This window comes from Cydia pomonella, chromosome 7 (genome assembly GCF_033807575.1).
Source record: "Cydia pomonella isolate Wapato2018A chromosome 7, ilCydPomo1, whole genome shotgun sequence".
NCBI classification, from domain to species: Eukaryota; Metazoa; Arthropoda; class Insecta; order Lepidoptera; family Tortricidae; genus Cydia; species Cydia pomonella.
In genome coordinates, this window is record NC_084709.1 from 10,082,519 (window position 1) to 10,102,818 (window position 20,300).

The following is a 20,300-nucleotide window of genomic DNA, read 5'->3' on the forward strand; positions in this document are numbered from 1 at the left end:
CTTCATCTACATTTTTGATGTAGTACAATGATATCAAACTTGACTAAGAACCTAAACTTAAACAATTATTATCATCAGACATCGCCGGTGTTGCTAAACGGACGAATCAGTGAAAAAATATGGGTGGGCATGGTGTGGCAGGGTTTTATTGACTTGAGCAGTATAACTTGAATTTAGAGCCTGTTATTGTTGCTAGATTATTTTGAAATCGGGATTGATACCGTCGCGACTGATCTTGAGTATTTGTTGTTATAGCGGCAACAGAAATATATCATCTGTGAAAATTTCAACTTTCTAATTATCACGGTTCATGAGATACAGCCTGGTGACAGACGGATGGACGGATGGACGGACAGAGGAGTCTTAGTAATAGGATCCCGTTTTACCCTTTGGGTACGGAACCCAAAAAGAACATCATATAAAAAAAACTTAAAGGCCTAACTTCAATGCTTTCCTCGACCCATCTCATTTCTTTAAACCGTAAAAAACGTCCATATACGCCTATTTTAAAATCCTAAGGAGCAAAAATCAATTTGGTTTCCGTCGAAAACCCGTGAAACCGCAAGCAACATGCGCTTTCATTAATTCTAAGCACTCTTGCAGTGGTAATTTATTTTTATTACCGTTACTAAAACCTCTGTGGATTTATTTGTAGCGCACTAACCTGTGGCCGGTCCGATAAATAAGGCGTAAGTGAATCGGGAACATACAGGGGTTTTCCTTGAAAGGATATAGCCTTCATTATAAGTAGATGTATAGGAAACTAGGCGAATTAGATACAAAGGAGAAAGGCCCAACTTGAATATTTAAGTAACGTTGTAGTAATTACGAGCATCTATTTAGATTTTTTTTTTCCCGGTTGCCTATCTCGACTCTCGAGTAATAAATATACGATATATTTTTGATCCATTTATTAATCAAGCTGAAGTATAGATCCAAATACAATGAAAAATTATTATCAAAACAAGTTCCGTACAAATTCAACTTATATTTTTTTACAAACTTATAGTATAAATTTTTTCCCTGTATTTAAATAAATAAATAAATATTATAGGACATTCTTACACAGATTGACTAAGCCCCACAGTAAGCTCAAAAAGGCTTGTGTTGTGGGTACTCAGACAACGATATACGGGTTTTCTACTTTTTATTTTAGTGTCAAAATATACGTTATTTGCGGCAAAAACGGCGATATTTTTTAGTTAAGTTAGAAGTTTTATTTTTTTCACATCTTCAAGGGGCTGCAGGCCTAAGTCTATGTTTTTTTTTATTAATCTACATGTTTAAAAAGATCCTTTATCAATGAGACATGTCGGCTCCGTTGGGCCTCTACATCATAGTTACAGTGTGTTACAAGTTATCAAAAGAACTGTACACGAATTTCGCAGTTTAAGACAGTGGTTCCGCCAATATCGAGTGAAAAACCCCAATATCAGTTACTGCATAACCCCTAGCTTCAAATAGTTGTGCCCTCTTGTCTCGAGTCCGAACACATTCCATTAGGAAGCGCTCTACAGCCTCGACAGAGTCGCAAATATCGCAGTTATGCGACTCATGTTTGATCATTTAAACATATGAGCAAACATATTCAATGGAATGTGACCGGAACGAAGCCTGTGAGCACGTACAATTTTTGCCTGATTTAAGTCAGCCACTTCCCACCAAGGTATCCGAGGAGGCTCACATTGAATGGTCTTGTACCAGATTCCTTTCTCTTGTAATCTTGCATCAAAGAACTCCTTCCAGTGCCCATACATTTTACCTTTATACTGTACGACCATTTTTGAGAAGTCTGGAGCGAGATGAACCTCAAATCCCTCAGAAGCAGCCGCTGCCCCCAACCGGTCAGCCCCCTCGTTTCCCACCAAGCCGATATGTGACGGAAGCCACTGTATTTTCAAACACCTTCCGCAATTTCGGAGCTTAGAGATTTGCATTAAGATTTTGTACGCCAGTGAAAAGCAACATTCGCCTGAGGTACACCGGCTCAGATGTTGAATGGAGCTTTTACTGTCCGTGAAAATTGCCACATTGGAATAATTTTTATTTTCGACAAACACTAAAGCCTGATAAATCGCACAGAGTTCCGCGGTCATTATAGAAACTCCAGCTGAAATTTTATATTGTGCTCTTGTGGCACTACATGGATCGAAAAAGGCAGCCCCTATTTTTTATCGCACTTCGACGCATCAGTGAATATTGTATAAAAATTAATATATTTTCTATTCAGTTCTTGGACCACATCAATACGCAAAGCACGCCAATTGTGTATGTGTTTTGCACCAACAACTTCATCATCTAATTGATTCATCTAATTGAGACATTGGTAATGGGAATGACGGCTGAACATGCTCTTCAGAAATTCCCTCATTTACGACAGCTAGCAAAGGTTTTTTTCTTGTTTTAGTCCAGTACCCTCTTTGGCATGAGGCCCGTAACTCCAGAATCTCATCAACCGTGGCGGTCATTTGACCAGGTCAGCGATTTCAAGCAAAACCTTGTGGCCAAGAACCATCTACGGAGATGCAATGGCACAAGGCATTGTTCACTTTCCATAACATGAATCGGTGTAGACCTGATAAAGCCTCCGATAACCCTTAGCTTGGTTTTGAATTTTTAACTTAGTCTGTTGGCGCTATTGTGAATAAGTGTACTCTCGTAATCCAGTCTATTTCTAATCAAGGATATGTACAACCTCCGTAGGTGTTCAGGATGTATTCCCCAAGACGAGCCAGCTAAAGTTAATGTTTTATTTAATTTCAGACAATGGTTTTAATTTTAACTCGATACCTCCTCGCCTCCCCGAGATAAAGTGTTTTGACACACAGACGGACGGACGGACAACATAGTGATCGTATAAGGGTTCCGTTTTTTTCATTTGAGGTACGGAACCCATAAAATGGATTGATGGTGCAGCTGAGTACTCATAGTAACTATAGCCGGCACAAATTTTTGTACATATTTCACAATCTATTCTAAACTTTCTTTTATTAACAAAAGGTTCCAAATTCAACAACTGTCTTAGGAGGATAGAACTTCAAGCAATAATTTAAGTAAACCTTAATCACAATAACAACATCTAAGTATTTAAGGAAATAAGTATTCCAACTGACCAAGAATAGTTACTATAAAACTTTTTTGACTGTATGACAGACCTTTTCCTAAAACTTACATTGAGATGGAAAATATAAGGATAATTTCCATTCACAAAAGTCCTTTTTCATAATATATTATTTAAGTCAGAAAGTCTACCTATTTTAAATCGTCACATATTTACAATGTGCTGCGAACGCAGGTTCCGTTTCACACAAACGCGCATAATGACAAAAGTTCGCATAGTGTAGCCGCTAAGCGTGCTCCACACGAGGGCCCTCGAACATCTGTCGCGCCGTGTGGAGGGGCTTAGTTTAAATGCGGATTGAGGACTTGTCAAGTGTAACTTTTTTCGAGTTTGATTCTGCGATGGAGCTTCAAATGTGCGTGAGGTAAAAGCACTTCTAGGTACCGGTTTGTATTGCGGTGTAAAATGGTGGCAGGGATTTTATTTCATCTCTTTGCCTTACGTACCAAACAATTCAATTCAATTATTTATTCATAAAATTTACATTTATACGTCACTATATATTTACAGATTATATGTATATAATAAATAGATTTTATAATTTTGCCGCAACTGGGGTCCGGATCCGGCCCTTAACATGGGCTTATTCACTTTTCAGTTTATAATTTATGCTACATATTTCCAATTAATATTTACATTAATAAATATCATATTATTATATGATATATTGTGTAAAAGACTCGATTTCCTCTTTAGTAAACTGCTGTGCCCTACAGAGTGTCATGTTGTATACAATTATTTGCAATAGGTTAAGATACAATGTGATATGTAATAAATAGTATGAGTACGTAATTTTCTATTTAGGAAAAATACCCAAAATTATGCCAACTATATGTCTCCACTCCCTGTCATTTAATTTTGCCCCCAAAAATCCAATGTCTGATCCCGAAAAACTAAAATGTATTCATAAATTGTCTTTATTCACGCGGACTGTGATGATTTTAGCTAAAAACGATAAACAACTGAACGAAACCTCCCCCAGGGATCTTCCCTACGACCGGTCACCAAACCGAACCCGCACTTGCATCCAAAAGTCCTACGATCTTGATCAAACCATCTACACATCCACCTGTCCATCTGTGTTAATATATTTTAACCAAACAAGCACAATCCCTATCACACAAGGCGTGTGAATTCGTCTCGTTTGAGTCATGTTCGCGTCTCCGTTTCCTTTATCGTTAACTGCGTCAAACCAATGCCTCCCCATGGAGCCGAGTTTGTGTAAATTATTGATAATAGGTGCCAAGGATACAATAGATGTCTTTGCTGCTTTACGGATACGATAATGCTGTCGGAAATTATGGAATGAATAAAATGGAACCTCTAACGACAGCTTGAAAGAAGCCGATTCCTACTGCAAAAAAAAATCAACTGTCCACTAAGAATTATGAGATGTGGCGGCGGTTGATTGTTAGAAAGCAATTAAACTGTTAAACTGACCTTGGTTAGAACTAAAATATGACGATCATTATCTCGAGTGTTAAACTACTAAGTACTAAGCATTGCTTTGGTCCCAGACCGCTGGTTCACACGCTCATCAGATCATCTGCTGGGTGACTATTCCCATTATTTAAGCGAGCTTGAGCGAATGGAGTTCTCGAGCAATCAGTCATCCAGTGTAACGTGATCCTAAGATTCATGGCAACTGTGCGTAATCTAAGAGCACTGATATATTATATCTCCGGAGCGATTAACTCGCATGCGCTCGGCAAGCATATGGAAAGAACCCCCTAAGCGGACGGTTTCTGCCATTAGCCTGTAATGCGGCAGTCACGCGTCACTTGCGAAAGGTTAATGCGAGCTCCACATTCACAGAAAAGCCTCCATAGCTACAGGGCTCGAATCAGGTGAGAATTGGATTGTGGTATCGCTAACTAAAACTATTTTTTCCATTGAACACATTTTTTAGAGAAGCTAATTATATTATACCTCCGGAATTAGCAGCGTACTTATTCAACCGCTCCGCCGTCTATAACTACTTGGTCGGCAATCCCTGGTTTCCGGGTCCTTTTACAGTTCATATCATATCATTCCCATGACTATTACCTACAAAACAAACCAATTTAACTTTGTACTTTTATTACGTAAGTCCGCTGAAGCTCGCCTTTAAGCCGTTATGTAACTTTACTCTCAGTCCTGAATACCTGGGGTAAACGTGTGAATATCTGAACAAGCATCACATTTCACTAGTAGTGATTTCGTACCTGGCAATTATTTAAAAACTGAGTATTTCACGCCATTTGTCGTCGGGTACAATTTATTTTTATGGACAAATTTGAATTTATGTTCTAATACGTTTGGACAGTTTCCAATTTTGAAATGTAAAGTGAGGATACCCTCAAATTGAACGCTATGAATACTTATAATGATCGGTGCAATAGCAAATTTGTTTTCCTTCACCAACAAGCGATTGATAAATATCGGGTAATATTTCATAGGTACATAACTACCGACATAGTATTGTTCTCCCACACTGCACCCCATCTAGAACAAATGCTACAAGACCTTAGCACGGCAAGTCTTGAAGTCGGACTCGAAATGAACAGGGCCAAAACCCAGTTAATGACCAATGGCGCGAAACGTGGAGTCAAGGTTGATGGGCAGGATATCCAATATGTCGACGAATACATATACAGGGTGGACAAATAAGAATGATACACTTTGTTTTTAAATTTTAATTACATTAAGTGGAAATTTTATTAAATATTTTTTCATAAATATATTATTCAGGGTTGGCAATTGTATACGGAAGATAATTTCTGCCAAATGTATACCACTAGCAGCAAGCAATTTTATCTCAAATGTTTCTGTTGTTTAAAACACGTTGTTTGCTCGATTAATTTTGAAAAAAAGTGACAGTGATTGGCACCCAAATTCTCCAAATTTTGTAGCTCTTGACTTATTTCTGTGGGGCTATCTAAAATTACGTGTCTATGCTAACGAGCTGATGAAATTTAAACAGTTAAAACCGACTATTCGACACAAATGTACTAAGATAATGCCAAAAATGTGCGAATAGATGCTGAACATTGGAATGATAAGGGCTTACATTTGCCTGCTGTTAGAGGTGGACATATGTCAGACATTATGTTTCGCATGAATTTGCCAACCCTGAAGAATATATTTTTAAAACAATACCTAATAATTTTTGAACTTAATACAGTTAAAATTTAAAAACATACTTCTTATTTGGCCACCCTGTACTTGGGCCAGATAGCATCCTTCGATGACAGGCAGTCTAAAGAAATCGATCGACGCATCGAAAATGCCTGGAAGAGCTTCTGGTCCATGAAGGCACTAATGAAGGGCAACCTTCCACTGACACTAAAGCGCAAACTCGTCGACATGTGTATCCTGCCTATCCTAACCTACGGCGCCCAATCTTGGTCATTAACGGAAGCCCAGAAGTCCCGACTCAAGATTTGCCAGCGAGCAATGGAGCGCAGCATACTAGGAGTTCGGAGAACCGATCGAGTTAGGAACACCGAACTGCGCTCCAGAACTGGTATTATAGATGTGGGTGTTAAGGCCGCTAAGCTTAAGTGGGGTTGGGCAGGACACGTCAGCCGTATGCACCCGGATCGGTGGGCCAAATTGGCTACCGAATGGACACCGCAGATTAGCCGGGACAGAGGCAGACCAAAAAAGAGATGGCGGGATGACCTCGACGCTTTTTGCAGAGACTGGCGGGTACATACTTCAAACCGCGATGAGTGGCGGAAAAAAGGGGAGGCCTTTGCCCAGCAGTGGGACACAAAATAGGCTATTAAAAAATAAAATAAATAAATAAATAAATAAATAACTACCAAGAAACTAAGTGATTGGTAATTTGGTACCAATCTAGCTGGGGTGCGAACCTGCGTCTTTCGGTGTAAAATTCGCCGTAATATTGCATGCTCACTGAACCTTTTGCTTAAGTTTGTAAATTTTAACCGCTTGCTGTTTTTATTTTTAACCAGCAAATAGTTAAAAAGGTTTGCAAATCTAGAAACGGACGCCTTACTTACACAGTTACCTAATTACATAGTTATGTAACACACGCTCATAGTTAATATAATAAACATAATCAATGTCTATTTAGGTTGTTCAAGATGTTTCCAGAAAGAAAAATATACCGACAACAGCGTCACTTACTGGGTCCAATGATGTTTTTAAACCATCCAGGAACCCGTTGAAATATACACACAAAATTTCATCCGAATCAGGTCAAGGTTCAGCTAAACGCAAGATAATCCCGAACAAACATACTTACATACATACATGCGGGTCAAGCTGAGAATCTACATATCATTAGCTACATGTTTTTTGGGTTTCATAGTCACTTAGAAACCCTTATAGTTTCGCCATGTCTGTCTATCTGGCTTTGCTCCGTAGTCGATAGTGCTAGAAAGCTGCAATTTCGCATGAATACTTACATAAATCATGCATGGCGATAGAAAGGTAAAAAAAATCCCATACAAAATTATTATTATTATTATTTTTTTATTTGACCCAATAGTGTGGGGTATCGTTCTTTCAAAACAATAAGGATCTCCAAAAACTATTTTTAAACATGTGTATTAGGAAATAGTCGCTCTGAAAGAAAAAAATATGTGTCCCTCCCTCCAAATTTCAAACCATGGATCCAAAATGTGAAAAAAATCGTGAACTAAAGAATACGAAGAAGCTTTGTAAATACTTTCAATGAAAACTACAGCGAACATGCTCGGTCCAGCTGATGAGCAATCTTCTCTTAGTAAAAAAAACGTACAAAGCGCTGCGAAGGTACTCCCATGTGCATGATATCTACTTAGTAATTTTCCTACTCCTCTACTGTTATCTACATTTATGCATTCATTAACACGAATATAAGAACATACACAAAAGATTTCAAGAAAAGTCTATATTGTCTATTCCTCATAAAAGCTCTTGTGCTTTTATAAGCTATAACGTTACTGCGATTAATGGCTACCAACCTAACAAGACCAAAACGAATACAGTTTTAAACTAAGTGCATTGCTGCCAACTTACAAAATATTCATTTGGTTGCATAGTAAAAATAATTACTTCATAAGTCAGAAACACGCATGTGACACCCGTAATATAGCAACACCCATAGACTACGAAGACCGCTTAGCGTTGCTTGTTAGTCTCCGTAGGCTACGGTGGCCAAAATTGGGAAAAAACTGTCCATAAAATTAATTTAGCAAGTAGCAAGTACCAGGGCCTCATGAGTTACGAGGAGGTGTCGCCGACCGGCCGGCCGCGGCCCGGGGCGGGCCGGGCGCGTAACAAGGTATGCTCGCGCGTCTTGGCTATATACTTTTGCTGTAATTTGTTTACCTAAATTAAGATTTATTTTTGTTGACTCGTAGGAAAAATATTGTATGCAACGTTGTATAAGTAGGTCAAAAAATTCTCGTGGCGTATTCCTTTACAATGTTCGCCTACGCCTTCGGCTCCGGCTCACATTATAACTCACGCCACTCGCCTTTTTTGACCCTTCTTATACAACTGTTGCATAAAATACTATAATAGCCCCCATATGGCCTGTTGTGATAAAATGGTAACTACGAAACCCTACACTGAGCATGACCCGATTTATTACTTTTAAGATGTCAATAATGTATTCTACATCCCTTAAAAATTGGAATATCTTCAATAAACATATTTATCTATTGTACAGTCAGCGTCAAATACTTTGGCGCAACCAAAGTAGCCAAATAGTTCGGTACACCATATATTTAGTATGGTGTACCGAACTATTTGGCTACTTTGACTGCTACTAAGTATTTGACGCTGACTGTACCCCAGAAAGCAGAAACTATAAAAATTAAAAAAATAATGTAGCTCGTCGTGCACCGCCGCTGGTAAAAATGGCCCATACAAAAAGCGCGCGGCCTGTGACGTAACAGGCCAGACCCTCAGCGCCATATAAATCGTAATTTTTATTTTCGTTGTTTCGTCATAGAAAAATGCGTTTAAGTATATTCTCGCTGTCAGACATTTTTCTCTCGTTATAACATAAGGAGTCTAAAAATGTGTGTGATATACAAAAAAAATGTTAAAACTTTTACGTTTTTAAACTCGAATCATTATTAAATGTAAAAAAATATTAGCGGACTTCACATTTTTGCATTGATTTGGTGTTGATGAACGTGTTTAATAAACAAACGTAATAAAATATTTTTCATGCATTTAACAAATGGAGACATCGCCGACCGCCGTGTCTGTAATTTTGTGTACAAAACAGTCTGCCGATTTTGCGGGGGAGGGGCACGTCAAATGTACCTATGTATCAGTTAAACGTCAGTCCATACAATACATATATATAACATATATAACTATTTACTAACAGTTGTTCCTCCAAGATGTAGCCCATTAAGCGTTATCGTTCACCGTGGTACATCAAAAATAAGCTATTGAACTTCAAATCTGAATCATTTCCCAATTTGCGACGTCTTGCTAGTAATTCAATTAACCATTTTAATCTCTATAAACACTTCTTTATTAAGCTAACACATGGGTCGTCACGAATCTGCTTTAAAATCGGTTTAAAAGTACTTAGCGCCCTTCGCATCCATCTTAATTCGGGCCCTATTCGAGATTCGAGATGCTCTCGAAACTCACTCGGATCTCAAACGAAATGAGACGCGTGATCGAATTAGGACCCCAGTGATAGTTTGGGCCAAATTGATATTTGAATGGTTCGCACGCTGTGATATCCATTTGTCTACGTGATAATCAGTTTGACGCTCATCTGGGGCACGCGATTCCACCTTTTTTTTCTTGTGAGATCCCAAGTGTTGCGATCTTGTGGCACTCACGGCCAAGCTTTGCTGTGATATGCTATTGGCATACAAAAACATCTATACAAAATGATATGTACCAACATCTACACATAACTTTGTCGATTTCAACATCGACAAAATTTAAGTTTCTCATTAATATCATCGCTTTCAAAAAGTTGCCATAATGGTCGCGGTGTCAGACTGAAGAGCCGCCATGAGGGCAGAATAAAGTGTTAGTCGCTGAAGATAATCAGGCCAATTCAAGTTTTAGTTATTAGATCTCTTTCAAAACAGATCTAGTAACTAATGCAAAAAAGATCCAAATATTTCGAAATACATAGTAGATTCATCATTTTCAGTTTAGTGGTCATCGGTTTTCGGTAAATATTAAACATGGATGTTACCGAGTAAACATTACTCGGCGCATATCAACACTCATCGACCACAGCGCAATAAACAAACCAAACAATTTGTATCTATTTTTATTAAATGGTTTATGGCGAATATAAAACCATTTTAAAGCGTCATAGACGCGTCGTACATCACTTTACAGTGTCGTAAAAAGTGCAAGTCGACATTTCAGGCCAGTGCCTGTGACAAATGTGCACGGCTCTAGATTTATAGTGCTCGAGCTCAGACTAAGCGCTGTGCCTGACTTTCGAGCTATTTTGACGTAAGGTCGCCGTCATATTGTCTGGAATGAATAAATGATTGTTACATCGCTGCTTTTACAAAAAAAAATATAATTCTGCAAAAAAAATATAATGGGGTCTTCCGCAGGCCGACCTGTTGGAAGAGGTCGTGTTCTTTTGTGATTCGGATTAATAGGTTAGTTTAGTTTTTCTATTATTTAATAGGTGTATACTTATTTAATTAATTTTAGATTGTATTATAATAAATTGTAATCATCTTATTAATACGATAATACAAAATTCTTAATGCCATTCAAATTCTAGAACAAAGCACTATGCATTTATTCATTTATAGATGTGAGTTCTGATTGACTTCAGCTCAGCTTACATAAGATTTATTTATATTCGGTTTTAAAGCGTTCCGTAACTCTTCTAATGACCATTGATACGTCATAGTAGAATGCCGTTTTTGCACCATTCAAAATGACAACTATGTATACTGGTCATGGGTTTATAATATCAAAGTTATTTAATTATTTCGTTCGAGTACGGTTTATATTTGCAAGCAAGAGACGGTAAAAGATCAAAAATGTGTTCTTTTAGATGCAGCAATGTACATAACGCATTACAAATCATCCATCAACATTGCCATCTCTCGTCTTCGGGGTAAACGTAGAAATATGTTTATGTTTATTTTGCTCAAGTTAACGACGCGCGTGTCGCTGCTCGGGAAGGAATTTAGAAATAAAGGGTCATTAGATTTTGAAATTACGGACTTAATGATCTTCCCCCATTTAGCCTAGTTCTAAGATAGATATAACAAGATGTTGGTAACTTCAACGCATAAATAAAAATTAAAATACATATATCGTATAACAGCAGAAAAAAAATGTTTAAAAGTAATCTGGGTCCGCGTGAAATTGTGGAATATACATCAAAAATATGCCGATGAATTTCGGGAAGCTCCTCCACATTGGCTAAAGATATATATCACGGGCCAGAAGCATATATCGTTAGTCACCGCCTCCTGGCTGATACTTTGTAAGATGATAGTTTAGATGCTATTAAAATTTAAAAAATCTATAGACCATACTACGAAGAAATATATATCACAATGCCAATATCTTCATTTCTACTCCAACTGTTTTGATAATATTTATCGATATGTAAATTTATGTCATGCTCATGTTGCCTTCCCAACGAATTATTCCCAGCGAGGAAACCTTTCCCTGATTAACCTAAACGACAATAAATATGAGCTAATCCTGACTTTAATGTCGCTTTTATGCGTCTAGCGGTTTCTAGACAATACCAATTTAAGTACCTTAATTACCGACCGATGTATGACTTAAGTTATCCAAGTAAATGTTGAAATGAGAGGACATTACATTAGGATATAAGAATATACTTGTAGATATTTTTGCTTATACAATTAGGTACAAAAAAAGAAAGCAATGATATTTTATTGATATGTAGCCTATTAGCTCTCTATTGCTACATTTACTGGTAAATTTAGGTAGCTAGTATTGTTTGAAAATGCGATGATATTCCTTAATTATTTTTCTCTACTTACCTATCCATTATCATCATCATCTCAGCCGAAAGACGTTCACCTGTGGGAGAAAAAGCCTCCCCCAAGGATCTCCTCAACGAACGGTTATTCGCTGCCCTTAACCAACGATTTCCCGCGACTTTAACCAGATCGTCGGTCCATCTAGTCTAGGCCCTTCGCACGCTGCGTCTTCCGGTACGTGGTTGCCACTCGAGAACCTTTCTGCCCCATACGCCACTACCACGTTTCTGTGCCGTACGTCATCACTGGCAACACACACTGGTTGAAGACTGTCGTCTTAAGACACTCGGTATTTTGGACGAGAAGATGTTACGTGGCTTCCCAAACGCTGCGCATCCAAGTTGGATTCTACAAGCAAAGCAATCTTTTTCTTAAACTTACCTATTCTTGTATTTGAATCGAGGACAAGGGCATCGTCGATGGATATCTTTATTTCATCCATCCATCTCATTGGTAATCCACCGAGTGGTGTAGTTAAGTTAGTGCACTTTTAATTTGCCTTGCACATGATATTACGATAGGTTTATCAAAAGAAAGACCCACTTACGCCATCCTGGGTTAGCCATTAACTAGGAGTTATCCGTTAACACAGGGTTAAATTGTACTGGTAACTCCGGGTTTTTCCGGTTAACCCCGAGTTAGTCGCTAACCCTGGATGGTGCAAGTGGCTCTAGGCAATTCGGCAGTTGTCACTAAAAGATTCTAGGTGACAATGACAACTGTGGAATTAAATAGGTACCTGAGGCACCGTCTTAGTTAAGAAAGCATATTAAAGCTAGCATTGACTGGCAAATTACCTACTTCTTTATAGTACATTATACGTACAGACAACGTTTATACATTTGTCACTCTATCTGCAAAATAAATTACCTACCTACCAATGTAATTACCGACATCATAAATGCTCATCATCAAACTAGATAAATACTTTCAACATTTCAAACTGTGTCTGTCATTCCTGTCATCCCATTTCCAGTACACGTCAAACGCTTATCTAAGCCTCAAACATACCCATCAATCACGTTTCATCTCTGGACTTTAACAATAGGACACAGAGGTTAATATTGTGTGCTTTCTGACCAAGTAAAAAGTCGCAAATGTCAACACAAATGAAACATGAACTTTACCTCGGGGGAATTAAACTTAAAATTGTTTGTCTTCAAATCATGATAACTAAGAACCAAATGCTTGGTTTTCTGTGACTTAAAACAAAGGCATAGAATTTAAAATCCAACAAATTAGAGCCACTAGAAACTGTCGCATATAAAACAAACACACCTCCAACCATAAGGCAATAGACATAGAATCTAATTTTGTTTAGTTAGTCAAGAGAAACTGCCGCGGATTGAAACCACGGATTGTCATTGACATTTGTAGGCGTAACACGGTTAGAGCACATAAATCATCTTCCAGATAAAAACAATGGGAGTGACAATAGAGTGAGTTGCTTTGTTCGAGATTTTGTGGTACCACTGAACTTTGATGGTAAAGCCCGTTCGCTATGGTACAGTGTAATAATATCAATTATATTATTCAACACTAATAATTAGTGCCAGATCTTCGATAAACTTATCGTGTGGATAAGTAGAATATTAGTTAAGAGAATTAGAAAAATCATGTCCAGTTATTATTGATATTGATTGATGATTGATGATGACATGATTTCTATAGTAATCTAAATTGTATTTTATTTTTCTTATTTAATGCATGTTAATTATAAGATGTAATGTTTTGAAAATATGTGTCCCGTCGAATTTCTTGCCGGTCCATATTGGGATACCCTCCTCCAATTGAGGGGGGATTTAAATCTTCTCAGGTCAGAGGTGTAGGGTTAGAGCCGGTGTAACTTTATTTGACGTTCATAAGCGCATTGTAATATGCCTACTTGAATAATAAACTATCTTTATCTCTTTATTATTATTTGTAGTTAAAATTAGTACATTTTAACGTAAGTAGACAGATTTAATTTATTATTTAGAGATTGACAATAAGTGTTTTACCCTCTATATACAGTTAACTGTAGAAATATATGTACCCTGCCTGAAACAAACTTGTATGCAGGGGAGCTGGGGATCTTGTAAGCCGGATGTTGACAGGCTTACCTACAATAATGTTTTAGAAAAAAAAACTGACTTCAATGAGGGAGACCAGTGAAAGAAAGATTATTATTGATTTAGGAATCCATACAATGAAATTAAAAAAATTGTCTTGAAAATCCAATTTGCTTAACAAACACAACGAAGAGGTCAAATCGCCAAACGTGTACTATGCGTCGTTGAAGAGTTCCATTCTGATAATCATCAGCAGTTCCACTTCATCAAATGTCACTTTTTTAATGTAAATGCTTGATTTGTGAAAGAAAATACAAAAATCACTATATGTGTGCCTTTAACATTTGAGGAGTTTCCTTGATTCCTCATAGATTCTACCATTAGATCTCAAGTTTGATAAAAATGTGTCTTGAAAATCTAATTTGCCTAACAAACATACGAAGACTACAAATCGCCTAGCGGGAACTATGCGTCGCGTCGTTAAAGAGTTCCATTCTGATCAGCATCAGCAGTTCCAGTTCCATTTCATCAAATGTCACTTGTTAAATGTAAATGCTTGCTTTGTAATGAAAATACAAAAATCGCTATATGTATGCCTTTCACATTTGAAGAGTTCCCTCGATTCCTCACGGATCCCATCATCAGAACTGAGTTTCGACAAAAACGGGACCAATTTGTATATATTATTAACTAACACAAACGGGACTTAATCGCGTATTAATACGCGATTAAGTCCCGTTTGTGTTAGTTAATAATGTGTAAAAATCGTGAAAGTTTAAATTTGTATATATATATATATATAAATTCAATCAAAAAAATCATTTTCATAATCGGTTCAGAAATGACGGAGTTATGAAGTAAAAAAACATTAAAAAAACATACAACCGAATTGAAAACCTCCTCCTTTTGAAATCTTGAAGTCGGTTAAAAATAGAATACTATTACACCCCAATTTGTTGCATTGTCTTTAAAGGAAATATGATTAACGAATCCATGACAGCCGGAGCCCGGTGAAACCAAACCCTATTGATGCCGTCAGTAGTAAACAAAAGCTCTGATCGGGTTCCAGCCCTTTAAGCAACCGCTATATATAGGTAATTTGATTTTAAACTAGGAAGATCCATCCAACGGCGGATTATTAATAGAGTTATTTATTGTTATATTCAATTAAAAAAAAAACATATTATAATAATTATCTTCTACATTAATTTAGGCGTTAATAAAATCAAATGTTAGACAACGAACATTTCGAAAGGTGTCTATTATTCAAAATGGTTCGATGGTAACGCCTCATAATAAATCTTTACATGAAGGCGACCGTTTATTTTTATTTTTAGCCACTTCTAGCAAACATGATTGGACAGTCTTTCCACCGGTCGCACCAAACCAACTAGGTATATAGGGTATCAAGACAAATGTGGCCTTTATCTATTCAAGTGCAGCAAAGCATTTGTTTGCAAAATTTATTTAGTTTCATCAAATCATCACGCTTCATGCTATCAAATTAAAATTAAAATTCATATTGTTGCTTGCTTTATGGATGTTTCTTCTGTAGGTATTTACATGTAATAGAACCGATTCATCTGCTCGTTTGCCTTCTATATCATAAAAAAGAACAGCGCGTAAAGTACAGACGGAGCGAAAACACACAACGATGCCGTTATGTACAACATTGTCTACCTTAGAGAATCTCACAGCTGGGACGGCTTATGCTGCTTCGCAATTTAAATCCCTATTTGAATTTAAAAGCGACAAATTCTTGCGCAAGGTTATTTTAATAATAGCGTATATAAATCAGATCTTTTTCACTCTAACGAAATAGGACGTAACTGATCAAGAGTGTTATGTGATATACGACGTTTTACACAATCGGGCAGCATTGTACGGAGGACTAAGTTGATTTATACCGGCGGACATGTCCTAGTGGCGGATAGGCGGTCCTGGTTATGATTCATTACTAGTTTATTATGCACTAGTTCCATCCCGTGCCTAAACTTAGCTCGAATTCTGAATGTAAGCTAAGAGAAAATTTGGTGCCTACAGTTAACTCTTACAGCAATGGTTATTGCCTGACTACACATGAATCGAAATTAAGACACGTCATAATTTACCTCTTAGCACTAATTTTTACTCCCAAAAAACTTCATAATTAGATAAACCATTATAGGTATACTTAAACAAACTTCTTGTAAGTGTAAGTTTATTAATGACAAACAGTGTAATTTAACAATTAAGTCACATTATTCTTGTTCACATATTATCATTGTCTACTTCAGACTCTACGACATCAACACGCCCCCTTTTCGAACTGTACAAAGGATTCCTAAACGCTGTTCCCACACCCGCAGACGAGGCCACTGTGACTGTCGAGTCTCTTCTTGTTAATGAAACTATACTCTCTGTTCGTCTATCGAATCTGGAAAGGAGACCCGCAGAACCATGTCCAAACGACGGCATTGTCGGTAGATGAATTCTAGAAGTCGGTATCTTATAATAATAAGCGTAAAGCACACCAAATACTGTAATAACAACAAACAACATGGAAAAAGCAATTTTTATACCATAGTTAGCATCTGAAAGAGGTCCGCCACTGAGAGACACTGCTTGCACTCCAGAGGACCAGCCTTTAAGTATTTGGCCATTTACATCATGTGCAACCATCGCGCTCTGACCTTTATATTCATATTTCTCCGTGACAACTAATTGTACCTTGGTACCTTCAACGATTCCAATATGATATACTATATTGTCATCATTGTATGATGCAACAACACTTTCAACTATATCTTTGAACTTAATTAGGTTAAAATTTTGCTCTCTTTCAAAAGATATTGCACCACCACAGATTTTACAGCAAAATCCGATTGGCTTGATAGGATATAAGCATTGAGGCACGGGACAAAATTTCAAATCACACTCAATCTTCAATTGATATTCTTGGCAAGGGCAACCTTTGATTGGGGATCGACAGCCATCTTCTTTTATTCTTATTCCAATGCCCCTGTTAGAATTTACATAGAACTGTTGTGAACCATCTTGGTTCATAATATGACGAACGAGAGAATATAAGTTATAATTTACGCCGTCTACAATTACTTTTTTTACAGTTTGTGTTAGCTCAGGAAGTTTTATTGCAAATGTTGTGTTTACAGGAAATGTGACAGTATCACCTATGCATGGAACTCTCTCTGCATCTGGTGTAGCTTCGTTGTACAGCGGCGACGACCACACATCAGGATCAGCCCACGATGACACAGTTTTATCAATGAAGTATTTGTTGCCTTCCAAACATTGATCCTTGTCGTTTGCACCAATGAACAGTGTTCCGTCTAGCATTATGTCACCTGTTTCAGGGAGTATAAACTCCTGTGCAGCAGTATCACCTTGAATTCGCACAGAGCCTTGTATAGTTTCAGGAAATATGACAGTTTCTTTGGAGCAAGGCAATTTTCCATCAGCGAAATTAGAAGGAATATTGAAATTTGTGTTCGGCTGCCATGTTACTTTGGCTGATGACGTCAGCGCGAAAACGGTAGACAATATGAGCACTCTCATGGCGTGATGATTGAATCAGCGTCGACTAACGAATGACAATGATGCACGGACCGTAATTAGATACGTATGATTTCATGTCTGGCGGGTCATTATCGATGTGTGTTTGTAATTAAGCAGGGCTGTTGCCAAACAGTCAAATTTTAATTAGTTGTAAAAGTGGACAGCAACGTATGTATTATAATTTCAATCAAAATCTAAACAATCTGAATATGCCCTTATTGTTATAAATAAGTTCATATTTCAGCTTATCGACTTGGTCATTATGGTAAGGTCCTATGAAATTTAATTTGTGGTGACAATCAAAAACAGACCTGGTGCAAAGGTTGTCCATGGTCATTCGACGTGGCAATGCGGCTAGTATGATGGTGGGGGCTTTACGCGGGGGACAACTCGGGGAGGGGACCACTTTTTGACTAGGCTTAAGCTAGTCTTAAGTTGTAATTGTTTTGGTATTTTTTATTTATGGTTTTTTCTACTGACATTATATGTTTTCAATTAATCGTGAGATGTGTTCAATTAAATAATTTCAAATTTTATCAGAAACATGCAGTACCTGTTTAAGTGCGTCTACACCGGCACAATTATCATACAGGCAGTCGACTGGAAAATTCCCCGATTTTCCGGGACGTATCGTGACAGCCCTAGCTGATGATGACATAACCAATTGAAATTAAAGCGTGCACTGTAAACTGTAAACATTGCTTTCTGCTTCGTTTATTAAATGTGTCTACTGATTATGTATAATGGATATGAAAATTGATGAGAATTCAGAAAACGGTTAATTGAGTTCCGTGCATTCATTTAAGAATGATAATTACTTATGTATACGAGGTAACGAATTAAGAGTACCAAATATTTATTTTTAAATCGAAGAATATATTTGCTATAGTACCAATAATACTACATCGTATTTAAGTTTGCAGGCAACTCACATGTGCCATTCGAGGACATTGCAAGCGTCCATAGGGCTACGCTAACTATCAATCCACTATCAGTCTAAAGCTTTTTTGCGTTGCGTATAAAGTGATATACAAAGCAACTCTATTGGAAATTAGTAAATAGTCCTTTAGCATTAAAACCTGTCTAAGTAAAGTTTTAAAAAACATGTAAGTATCTTACGTAGATGTGTTTTTATTGTAAGTGGTTTTACATCAGCTACTAAGAGCTTGCGATTTTAGCTAAGACCGTGTTAAGACTCATAATGGCGCTTGTATAAAATCCAGTGCCTTCGTAGACGTACAAGTGCGAGAAGAGCCTCTAATACCGTAACGGTTACACCCCAGGAAGCGTGGGGCAATAAAGGAGTGGTATAGCAGCGCTTGCACATTACCGCCCGAGCGTATTGTGCGTGCAGCAGCAACACAGGGGATCATAATGCTATATTCAACGCCGCGTTTTAGTATTCCAAAGTTGCCTACGCGATTGTGTAAAGTGAAATAATAATTAACGTTACGATAGACAATAGAATTCAAAATTCATAGCTGGATTGTCGAAACTTAACACTTGAAAATCTACTTATAAGTAGTAACCGCATAACGTACGCGGCCGTACAACGAACGCCAACTGGTTTCATTTTGTCCTTCGTATTATTTTTTTGTGTTTACTTTATATTAAAATTAAAACAAATATATTTTGAGAGATTTGAATCCGCGGCGAAAATTGGTCACACATTATCAAATATAATAGGTACCTATTTAATAAAAGCTCAGTAGATGAGTTTCAGTTCGTACATATGCAGCACAATCATGTTAAAATAGATTGTTTGCGGCGTGTTACGGCGCTACAAGCAATTGCCACCACAGAGCCTTCCCGAACATCTCCTTAAGGCTTTGCCTTCAATAAAATTTGCATAACTACGCAGCACAGCGTCTTATTAAATTTCCACCCTTCCTAAACTCATTAATGACTGAGGTACCTACGCGCCGCGGCGTTGCTCGAGACCACATAAATCATAGCCCACGCGTGGAAATGACTTTTATTGCCGGCGAGAGAGGCTGGTAAGCCTACCGATGCCTCCAGGATTAAGGGTAATCTTTTGTTTATACGTTTTTTTTCTCGTTGGCATTTTGAACCGTATTTGTAGACGATATTACTAAAAATTGCAGAGGATGCTGGAGATCCTGCGAGGCGGTGCTGTATAGACGGGAAAGCAAAATGGGAGTCTGAATATAAAGTGAGGAAGAAGCTAGAATTCACACTTAGTTGAATGATATTGGTAAAAAAATACATGATTGTACCTAACGAAAATTTCACAATAAAAAAATAACTCCGGCTGGTGAGATAGATTTACTGAAAGTACCTGTTTATTCTTTTTATTTATACTATCCAAATATTTTTAAACGCAGACATACTACACCACTAGGCCAGTAAATATATAATATTTAGTTATTATACTTCTAACAAAACTGTTTTGTACCCACTTTAAACAAGTTCGCAAACAGTTGTATGTAAGTACTCCCCTGCCGACGTTTCCTTCAGATATGCCTACAATATGCGGTATTTCAAAAATAATTGTGCAGGTTATTTAAGGGCTACTATGGAATTACATGTGGAAATTTGCCCACCATAATGCGGACTATTTGCTGGGTACAATAAAGG

At 37.4% G+C, this 20,300-nt stretch overlaps 1 protein-coding gene across 1 annotated transcript; it reads right to left on the reverse strand.

Moving 5' to 3' along the window:
- Positions 1 to 16,315: 16,315 nt before the first annotated feature.
- On the reverse strand, positions 16,316 to 18,002 carry LOC133519771 (protein amnionless). Its single transcript, XM_061853860.1, has one exon. It carries the CDS (start codon positions 17,700 to 17,702, stop codon positions 16,398 to 16,400), a length of 1,305 nt encoding a protein of 434 aa, XP_061709844.1. The 5' UTR covers positions 17,703 to 18,002; the 3' UTR covers positions 16,316 to 16,397.
- Between the last annotated feature and the right edge of the window lie 2,298 nt (positions 18,003 to 20,300).

What these genes read in the sequence shown, in the direction of transcription:
- LOC133519771 (XM_061853860.1), bottom strand. Translation starts at nt 17,702, where the DNA reads ATGAGAGTGCTCATATTGTCTACCGTTTTCGCGCTGACGTCATCAGCC.